General features: G+C 46.7%; 1 protein-coding gene across 1 annotated transcript in view; it reads left to right on the forward strand.

The window, feature by feature from the left end:
• The first annotated feature begins 289 nt into the window (after window positions 1–289).
• LOC119429307 (chondrolectin-like) overlaps window positions 290–10,938 on the forward strand; it is a 15,422-nt gene continuing 4,773 nt past the window's right edge. Inside the window, exons 1-7 of the mRNA XM_037696965.1 lie at window positions 290–473; window positions 2,939–3,114; window positions 3,225–3,379; window positions 3,461–3,618; window positions 3,721–3,771; window positions 3,850–3,933; window positions 4,011–4,107. Coding sequence (XP_037552893.1) covers window positions 395–473; window positions 2,939–3,114; window positions 3,225–3,379; window positions 3,461–3,618; window positions 3,721–3,771; window positions 3,850–3,933; window positions 4,011–4,107 — 800 coding nt within the window. The 5' untranslated portion in view covers window positions 290–394. The remainder of the gene's footprint in view (window positions 474–2,938; window positions 3,115–3,224; window positions 3,380–3,460; window positions 3,619–3,720; window positions 3,772–3,849; window positions 3,934–4,010; window positions 4,108–10,938) is intronic.

A 10,938-nucleotide genomic window follows, 5' to 3' on the forward strand; every position in this document is an offset into this window, starting at 1 on the left:
CTCCTGGATTGATGCAGGAAGCCTTTCAGAGCGTGCACTTGAGTGTGCACATGGACTGTTTAACTGCTGTACAATCTGTGCAGGAGCGTGCACGTGCCCCCCGGTGATGTGCGCTTAGTTATTGATCAGCTGACCTGCAGCAGCCAATCAGCTGCAGCCTTTTCTAAGTGAATTAGGCTGTGGGGGGGAGGGGCACCCCCCATGGAGGAGGAGGTGCAGCTCAGATCGATCCTGGGGGAGGAGGAGACGCACTGAAAGCTTCCTCCTCCTCAAGCTTCACATCAGAGTGAGGAGCGGCGCCATGAGAGGAGGATGCCCCACACTTTTATTCTGAAAAGCAGCTCTGAGTCAGGGAGGACGCTCTTATTGTGAAAAGCAGCTCAGAATCCAGACGATGGCTCAGCATGCGGTGGTGCTGATGCTGGCGGTCGTCATGGTGATGGTGGAGAGGAACACGGGGCGAGTGATGAGCGGTGAGTTCTACTTCCTGTTTAAACAGGCAGGAAGTCTTTTTCTGTGGTTTCTGCTGCTTCCTTACATGAAATAGAAAAACTCGTTAAGTTAAAGGCTCCGCCTTCACCGCCACCTGGTGATCAGGCCTACGACAGCCGCCATCTTGGATTTTATAAACATGACTTCATCAGAAACTTACGACGTACGTGTTCAAACCCAAGAATCACTGCCAGACTCTTATTTTGAAACTTCAGACTAGTTTCTTTAAACAAAATAAAATGATGCAGCAGAAAGGGGCGGAGCAACACAGCAGCTCTTCAGACAGAGAGACAGAGTAAAAAGTCAGTCTCAGACAGAACGTGAACGAGGTTCCCAACTTCCTGTGACCTGTTCAAACTCTGAATGATGGTTCTGAAGTCTGAGCTGCAGGTCCAAATCATCCGACCTGTGACCTGATCACAGGGTCAAAGTTCACAACGGTACCTTCACGGTCTGTGGGAACTTCTTGAGTTTTCTGCTTCAGAGTGAAAATTACAAATAAACTCTGCAGAAACTCTGTCTTTAAGTTGAGTCCACATGGTTCCAGCAGGACTGGTTTGATAACACAAAGGGTTCTGGTTCTGTGGGTTGAGGTTCTACAGCAGATGTTCTTCAGGTTTAGTTTTTATTAAAGTTTCAGTCTCGTCTCCCAGCTGCTGACGGATGGACAGAGAAAAAGACAGGAGGACGAGTGGACACACAGCTAGGGGGACAGACAGAGGGGGACAAAGTGGAGAGATACAAATGAGGCTTTTCTTTACGGGCTTTAACAGAAACTGATGATGGTGCACAAGAGAGTCCAGATAATCACTTAAAGAAGCTCTGAGGAGGCACTTTACACACACACACGTGCGCACGCATACACATGCACGCGCGCGCACACACACACACACACACACAATCATATACATGTTCTTGTAAATGGACTTTTTGGGGACTTTGCATTGACTTCCATTCATTTTCTATAACTGACCCGTCCACAATCCACACACCTAACCCCCCAACGAGACTTCTCCTTATGGGGACCTGGCTTTGATCTCCACAATGTAGGATTTGTTGTAAAATTGGTCCCTACAAGGTACCCTGAAACACACACACACACACACACACACACTTCAGCGTTGGATGACTCTCCGCTCCACTCGTACTGATGGCTCTGTGGGCGGGGCTTGATGAAGATAGATTATCCTGGTGCTGCTCAATAATCCACGTAGAAAAATCTAAAGAAGTTAAGTTTGGTCCTCTGGACGTTCCAAAAAAAAAAAAAAAAAGAAACGTTTCATCTTTCATCCTGAGGACTTCCTCAGTCTGAGGTGCTGTATTCAGCTCAGTCTCTTAAATAGCACCTTCTCAGAGTGGATCAACCAGTTTGCTGCTGACAACCAGAACCAGCTGATCACATGCTCAAGAAGGACCATCAGCCTAACAATGGATCATTAGCACCTGATGGCTGTTTACTGTTCACAGGGGGCTGAGTGATACTAGCAATCACAGCATTGTAAGAGGGGGACAGTTGAACCTGGAGGCTCCACCCCTGTTTAATGATGGACGGTGTCTTTTCACAAAGATGGCCTCCTTTACTCCTCTCTCAAACCATCGTTCCTCAAACCTGACTCAAACAGGCCTCAAACAAGACTGGTTCATCCCAAAGATCCAGTGCCCCGGCACAAACAGAGTAATATTGTGTATGTTGTTCAGTGTCAGGAGGTGATCAGTCTTACATCGGGGAAACAAAACAGCCACTGGCCAAAAGGATGGACCAGTGGCTGACAACATTTTTAGAAGATAGATTAGTTGTAAAAATGCATGGAGTTTTTCAGACATTTCAAACAAAACATGGAGGAACGTTCTGCTGTAGAACCCACTAATATGACTCGGTGACGCTCACATGTCCCAGCTTTTCAGCAGCCTTGAACGCAGCATGACCTTTGGAGCAGTAAGAAAGTGTCAAAAGCCACACTGACAGGCATCTGATCGTGCGCAGCAGGTGCTTTGTGCACAACTTGTGTGCACAGAATATTCCCACTTTAATTAGAAATGAGTACATCTGGAACATCTGGAACAGTTTGTGGATTTAAAACGTTGTTCGCTTCTGTGAGGTTTTAAGACTGATTTATCTGCTTAGATTGTAGCTTCTAAGGTGTGTGAGGGCTGTGGGCGGGGCTTTGTGTCTGCAGGTTCTAAGGTGTGTGAGGGCTGTGGGCAGGGCTTTGTGTCTGCAGGTTCTAAGGTGTGTGAGGCTGTGGGTGGGGCTTTGTGTCTGCAGGTTCTAAGGTGTGTGAGGGCTGTGGGCGGGGATTTGTGTCTGCAGGTTCTAATGTGTGTGAGGGCTGTGGGCGGGGCTTTGTGTCTGCAGGTTCTAATGTGTGTGAGGGCTGTGGGCTGGGCTTTGTGTCTGCAGGTTCTAATGTGTGTGAGGGCTGTGGGCGGGGCTTTGTGTCTGCAGGTTCTAAGGTGTGTGAGGGCGGTCCCGAGCGGCCCTGCTATAAAATCGCCTACTTCCATGACGTGTCGAGCCGTGTGGCATTCGGTGAGGCCAGACGGGCCTGTGAGGTGGAGGGAGGGGAGCTGTTGAGCATCGAGAGTCCAGCTGAGCAGACTCACGTGGAACAACTGCTAGAAGTGAGACCCCCCCACTGATATTTTCAAGATGAGACCAGAACAGTTGTACTTTCCACAACACAAAAAATGGCATTGAGCCATGTGTTTTAGCTCCTCCCTCTTTCCCCTAGGCTCTGCGTTCAGGAGCAGTGGGCGGACCCAGAGGGGGGGGAATATCAGATGGTGATTTCTGGATCGGCTTGACTCGGGTGGGTGGAGTCGAGAACACCATGACTCCCTGTTCAGAACTTTACCAATGGACAGATGGCAGCGTTGCCACCTTCAGGTGAGTGTCATGTCATCACTGCATCACCTGATTCACCTGAAGCAAGCTCTGCCTGTAACCATGGCGATGATGGTGATGCAGGAACTGGTATGTTGACGAACCCTCCTGCGGCAGCGAAGCCTGCGTGGTCATGTACCACCAGCTGACTGCTCTTCCTGGTCTGGGCGGGGCTTATCTCTACCAATGGAACGACGACCGCTGCAACATGAAGCACAACTTCATATGCAAGTATGAGCCAGGTGAGGTCAGCCAATCAGCTCCAGGCTCTGGTGACAGGTCAGGTGAGGTCAGCCAATCAGCTCCAGACTCTGGTGACAGGTCAGTGTGCTTGGTGTTTTCAGAGAGCCACCTGGAGAAGGAACACAGAGACACACCAGGAGGGCGGGGCACTGGTGAGTAGGGGAGCAGTGCACACCTGCAGCTGTATTTCAGTTACCATAGTAACCTGTACAGATTCTATTCGTCATCAGCAGTGACTGCAGGAGGCGTTGTGATCACTCGGGCAGCAGGCAGCGAGGACGTCCCACCACAAGTTGCCATGACAGCAGCTTCAGGTGAGAACGCCTATGAGTGTGACCTCTGACCTGCGATGATGATATCACTCTGTCTCACGTTGTCTGTGTGTCCTCAGGCATGCTGCTGCTGTACGTGGTGATCCCGACCATCCCGCTGCTGCTGCTCATCCTGGTGGCTTCTGGGACGTGTTGTTTCCAGACATTCAGCCGGAGGTAGGACAGAGAAACTACAACTCCCACAATGCCTTTCAGGAAGACATTAAGTAGAAAAATGGCGTTTCTTGCAAAAATGCGGTGAATGTTTGTTGCTCCAGGAGTTTGCTGAAAGCTGCTGAACAAGCCAAAGTTTTATTTGAAATACAAAAGCTGAAAAGCAGAAAGAAGCACAGAAGAGCTGAAATGAAGAAAGTTTAAAAAGCCTGAACTAGAAGAAAAAGACTAGCTATAATTCAAATAAATTTAATAGCTAAAAGTAGCAGAAAATTGGATGAATCCATCCTCTTCCTCTTGTTCTGGACTCAGGTCTCGGGTGCAGCAGCTTGAGCAGGGAGGTCCAGACATCTCTCTCCACAGCCTCTTCCAGCTCTTCTGGGAGGACTCCAAGGTGTTCCCAGGACAACCAAAGACGTAGTCTCTCCAGCGTGTCCTGGGACTTCCACAGGGTCTCCTCCCAGTCGGACATGCCTGAAGCACCTCCCTAGAGAGGCGTCCAGAGGGCATCCTTACCAGATGCCAGACCATACTATTTTATTTATCAAGCTCTTTAAACAGCGACAGGACCAACCAAAGTGCTGTACAGATGGAAACAACCAGGCAGAGCACACAGCAACACATAATGTAAAATCAAAATATAGAAACACAATAATAGCAGATAATAACATAATGACTAACACAGTGTGATGCATTCAGGATCAACATAGTGTTGAAAGCCAGGGAATAGTAGTGGGTTTTTAATCAGGATTTAAAAACTGTGAGGGAGGGGGCCAGTCTGACAAGCAGAGGTAACTCGTTCCAGAGTCTAGGGCCTGTGACAGAGAAGGCCCTGTCACCTCTATGCTTAAGACAGGTTACTGGAACTGAGAGAAGCAACTGGTCTGCTGACCTCAGAGAACACGGTGGGACATATGGCTGCAGCAGATCAGTGAGATAGGAGGGGGCAGAACTGTGCAGTGATTAAAAAACATTCAGAAGGATTTTAAACTGGATTCAAAGGTGAACCGGTAGGTACCCAGTACAGGGAGGCCAAGACTGGAGTAATGTGCTCTCTTTTGCCTGGACTGGTTAAAAATCGGGCTGCAGCATTCTGGACCAGTTGCAGTCTGGCAGTGGAGATCTGACTGATACCAATCTGTCATGATCAGCGGCCCCCGCTGACCCCCCATCTGCTCACTTCCCTGCCCCTTCATGACATGCCATGTTTCTGCTCCTCTCCTTCATGTGTTGTTTATCCCCCAGCTCCTGTCAATCTGCACTTCAGGTCTGCTCATGTCACGTCTCTGTCACCACGCCCCCTCAGCTGATTCACCACATTCAACCTTCATGCATCTCACCTGTTCTCTCCACTACTTAAACTCCATGCCTACACTCATTCGGCGCAAGATTATTCTGTCACGAAACCAGGCTTTTGAATTCAGAATGACAAGACACAGGAGTAAAAAATGAAAACAGCTTTATTTATAATTGCAGCTGCAGCCAGGGAGAGGGTCCAGAAGGCAAGGCAGGGGTCAAGCATGGGGAGTCAGCGTTCTTTAAACAGATCCAAGGGGTAATCCAAAATCCAGAGTCACAGGGCCAGAAAAGTTGTCGTACCAGGGTCAGAAGGACAGAGCAAAACCAGACGAGCGACAAGCAGAGAGAAAAATCCAAGAGGCAGACGTGAGGTCGTAGTCCAAAACACAAGGTTTGAAGTTCAGGCATGAAACTATGAATGGCTTGAGAATCAGGGACCATGAGAGGTTTAATAATCTCGCGCCGAATGAGTGTAGGCATGGAGTTTTAAGTAGTGGAGAGAACAGGTGAGATGCATGAGGGTTGATGGCAGTGAATCAGCTGAGGGGGCGTGGTGACAGAGAAGTGACATGAGCAGACTTGAAGTGCAGATTGACAGGAGCTGAGGGATAAACAACACATGGAGAGGGCAGAAACATGGCATGTCATGAAGGGGCAGGGAAGTGAGCAGATGGGGGGCCAGCGGGGGCCGCTGATCATGACAATCAGGAACAAGTTGCCGTAATAGAGTCTAGATATAATGTATTACTGTCTCCAAGTTATTTTTGGACAATATGGACTTCAGCGTAGTCACCTCAGCTGGAAAAAAACATGATTTAACAATCATGTTCACATGACTGTTAAGTTTCAAGGAAGGGTCCATTATCACTCACAGATTAGTGACTCCTTGTTTCTCTAACCGGGCTAGAGCAGAAAGGTCAATGCAGTGGTTGACGATTGTGTCATTGCGAGGGAACAGCATGACTTCAGACTTCTTCTCGTTGAAACTTAAGAAGTTTAAAACCATCCAGTCTCTGATGTCAGCCAGGCAGTCAAGCAGAGGTTGAATAGAGCATGTACCATTGTGTCTTAGAGGGAAGTAAATTTGACAGTCATCGGCGTAGAAGTGAAAGGGCATGTTGTGTTTCCAGAAAATGGCACCTAGTGGCAGCAGGTATAAAGAGAATAGAAGGGGACCGAGGATGGACCCCTGCGGTACCCCCACCCCCACCCCACCCCCATTTAAATGCTGCCGATGCTGAACTAAAATCTCTGATGGAGACACAAAAGGATCTGTCAGCTAGGTAGGATCTAAACCAATTGAGGGCTGACCCTGTGATGCCCACCCACTGCTCCAGCCTAGAAATGAGGATCTCATGGTCGATGGTATCAAAAGCGGATGTAAGGTCCAAGATGCCCGAACCACCTCAGCTGGCTCCTCTCTATGTGGAGGAGCAGTGATTCTACTCTGAGTCTCTCCTGATAACTGAACTTCTCACCCTGTCTCTAAGGGAGAGTCCAGCTACCCTGCAGAGGAAACTCATTTCAACCTCCTGGATCCACGATCTCATTCTTTCAGTCACTACCCAGAGTTCATGACCAGAGGTGAGGGCAGGAACGTAGACCAACCGGTAAACAGAGAGCTTTGCTTTACAGCTCAGCGCTCTCTTCACCACAACAGACCGTGGGTCCTCCCCCAGAAAATTTGGAATAAAAGAGATGCAATTTTGGTATATTTTAACAGGTTGTTAAACATCTGTAAACATTTGATTAAATTTATTAAAAACAGGTCTCTCTTGTAAATTATGAGACTCATTGAGACTAACAACTTGTAGAAATAAAGGTTGAATTAAAATTACTATTTTAGAGAGCAACAACAATTAACAAGCCAGTGTGTGAATGCAACTCCGATTCTGTCAAGCGTCCTATAAATGTACAACAAACTTTGTACAACAGTTGGCTTTGTATTAAAAATGTTTTAGAATTTATAAACGGTATCAAAGCAAAACATTTTCAAGTATTAAGTAGTAAGTACAGAATTATACAATAAGCCACTGGATAAACAAATGTAATAAACAAGCGCTGCATACAGGTGGATTGTAACTGAAGTGTTTAACTGCTGTTTAATGTATCAATGACACGTGCCTAATGATATGTCATTAGGCACTTGTAAGTGGGTATACTGAAATTCTTACGCTTTTCTAGAGGGTAGACTCCGTATGCCTCACGTATCACGTAGAATATACCATTGCATCCACCCCCAGAGCCCTGCCGTTGCAGAACTTTTTAACTACCTCGGCGACCTCAGCCACGGTTATGGACAGACCAACTCCAAAGTCCCCCGACTCAGCTTCCTCCATGGAAGATGTGCCAGTGGGATTGAGAAGGTCCGAGAAGTATTCCTTCCACCTCCCGACGACATCATTGGGTCAACAGCACCCCACCTTCACTGAACAGTGTTAGTAAAGAGCTGCTTCCCCTCCTCAGCGCCTGATGGTTTGCCAGATTCTCCTTGGAGCCGACCGAGAGTCTTTATCTAAGGCCTCACTGAACTCCTCCCACATCCGAACTTTTGTCTCAGCAACAGCCAAGGCTGCGGACCGCTTGGCCCTCTGATACTCCTCAGCTGCCTCTGGAGTTCTACCAGCCAACAAGGACCAATAGGATTCCTTCTTCATCTTGACAGCCTCCCTAACTCGGGGTGTCCACCACAGAGTTCGAGGATGGCCACCGTGAGAAGCACTGACAACCTTGTGGCTACATCTCAAGGCAGTCACTTCAACAATTGAGGTGCAGAACATGACCCACTCTGACTCAATGTCCCCCTCAGCTGGGATGCAGTTAAAGCTCTCCCAGAGGTGCGAGTTGAAGATCTTTCTGATGAGTTCTTCTGCCAGGCATTTCCAACAAACCCTCACTACACGTTTGGGTCTACTGGGTCTGTCTGGCATCTTCCCCCACCATCTGATCCAACTCACTACCAGGTGGTGATCTGTTGACAGCTCAGCTCCTCTCTTAACCCGAGTGTCCAAAACAAATGGCTGCAAATCAGATGACATGACTACAAAGTCAATCATCGATCTAGGACCTAGGGAATCCTGGTGCCAAGTGTACTTATGGACACCCTTATGTTGGAATATGGCATTCATGATGGACAAACTATGACTAGCACAGAAGTCCAACAACAGAACACCACTTGGGTTCATATCAGAGAGGCCTTTCCTTCCAATCACGCCCCTCCAGGTCATACTGTTGCTGTTCCACTAAGGACTTCAAGAAGGCTGCATACTCTGATCTGCCATTCATTGTGTCTTCTGTCCATGAAAGTATCACAAATAGCTCTTTATCTAGCCTGTCCCCTAGGACCAGTCTGTCTTTTGAGACATTGTCAGCCCGGTCCCCTAGGACCAGTCTGTTTATTTTTATTTAACCTTTCTTTATACAGGTAGCCTCACTGAGTCATGAGGACTCAGAACAGAACAGAGCCAAGGACGGCTTTACCTTCTTCGGTCAGTTCTCATCATTGTTCGCCCGAAGGAAGCCTCTCATGCTGGGAAGCGCCGAGGAGGAGCTGCTTGAAAAAAACCCGGAGTCTGCATCGGAGTTCTGCTAGGCTTCCATCTAAACTCACCTGGATAATTTGGATCCGTGCAGGTCCACCGGTTCAGAACGGGTCAGCTGAATGTTTTATTCCTGGTTCACGCTGTTGTCCTTTGTTGAGCTGAACAAAGTCAGGACCATACTTTGCTATTTGTTGTGGATTATCAGTTTCTGCCTGTTGGTGCTGGACCCAGCATCTGTTCATCATGAGAGCAGCTGGAGCAATTCATCTTCACAGGGGTGCTCGAGCTCCCCTCAGTCCAATTCAAACTGCAGTTGGACCACCACGTTGAACCTGTTGGCCTATTTGATCTATGATGCTGTCTGGTCTGAGACTTTTCTGCACCATTCACATTATTTCCATCATTTTCAGATCTCTGACTATCTGGAGACACTGAACCTTGTTAACACATCTGGATTTGCCTTTCCCTGCAAAATTCACTCTTTCGTGGTTTCTGGGTAATCACGTCTTCATAAACTTTTCTCATGTTCGATTATGGGGGCTAATTGTCACACTAGTAACTCCTATAATTACACATCTGTCACAAAAAAACACAAGAAAATGTCTGATAATAAAGTTACTCTCAGGGATCCAGCTCAACCCTGGATCCCCACTCATTACAGCACACCAAATTATTTTAAAAACATGTCAGGTCACTCTTCACTTCTGGTGAGTGAACGCTGGCGCATGCTGTCTGCCGCTGCTCGTCGTGCTTTTTTCTTGTTTTTGTTTTATTCAGTCCTTCCTGCTTTTTTCACGACTCCTTACTTGTGTATTTCTACACTGTCTCGGATTCGTCTCACTATCAACCATGCGGTTCATTAGGATTTACCCGCTGCCTGCTCTGGTCTGGACTCTCCAGCTGATCATCCACCATCACCCGGCGTCTGGCCTTCTCCATTACTCAGCGGTCGAGCTCCTTCGCCTTTGTTTCCGACCGGCCGTGCCGCCTGTGCTCCCTCTTCAGGACTAGGGATGCACCGATCCACTTTTTCTTCACTTCCGATCCGATATCTGGTGACCCGGTATCGGCCGATTCCGATACGTATAAACCGTGCTGATTTATTGATATCATGATCATTGATTTTATATGAGGCTGTAATAATCTCCTCTCAAGTACAATTTGTATAAATCTATGCATGCATGTCCAAAAAGACAACTTGAGGTAAGTTTTATTAATGTTGGATACGTTTTAAAGTTAGAATTAAATTCTACTAACACAAAACATGATTTTTATTCCTAGTTTTAAAGTGGATATTAAAGTGATTGTTTAAAGTTATTTAATATTTTTTTTAAATAAGGGGCAGATATAAGATTTTTCTTCTTTCTGCACTCTTTTCATTCAATGTTTTCTTTTTGATGAATTTGTTACTTTTAAATGAATGAATAAATTAATTAAATTAAATAAACATTTAAACATCTGCTAAGTTCATGGAATAAACCAACAGACATGTTCATGTTTTTAGTATTTTACATCACTTTATAATTTAGCTGTTTTTGTTTCGTTTTTTTAAATTAAATATATATATTTTTCTTGTAATTTTCAAATCATATGTTTTTTATGATCGTCTACTGTGGTACTGATAAATATCTCCTGGAGGGTAAACTATATCTTGGCTGCAAGTATCAAGTTGTGAAATCCTTCGTTTTCTACAACTGATAGTGGTTGGTCAATAATTACGATGAAGTTTAGCAACTTCTCTGTAAACATTCGAGCTCCGGGGCTTCAGCCACGCCTGCTTCTTGTTCAATCCAAAGCAGGCGGCTGACCGGGGTCAGGCTGCTTGCTACGGGTTCAGCGAGAGGAGTGCCCTGCTGAAGCCCCGGAGCTCGAATGTCCAACGTAAAACTAACTTTTTTTTTTTCACTTACCTTTATTTATCCAGGTAGACTCAGGTCGTTTTCACAGCTGATAGTCCGGTAGACTCGGTTCGGTTCTGGACCAGTATTCATGA

The sequence above is a fragment of the Nematolebias whitei genome, unplaced genomic scaffold (genome assembly GCF_014905685.2).
Source record: "Nematolebias whitei isolate Nwh7 unplaced genomic scaffold, NemWhi1 Nwh_scaf_409, whole genome shotgun sequence".
Lineage (NCBI taxonomy): Eukaryota > Metazoa > Chordata > Actinopteri > Cyprinodontiformes > Rivulidae > Nematolebias > Nematolebias whitei.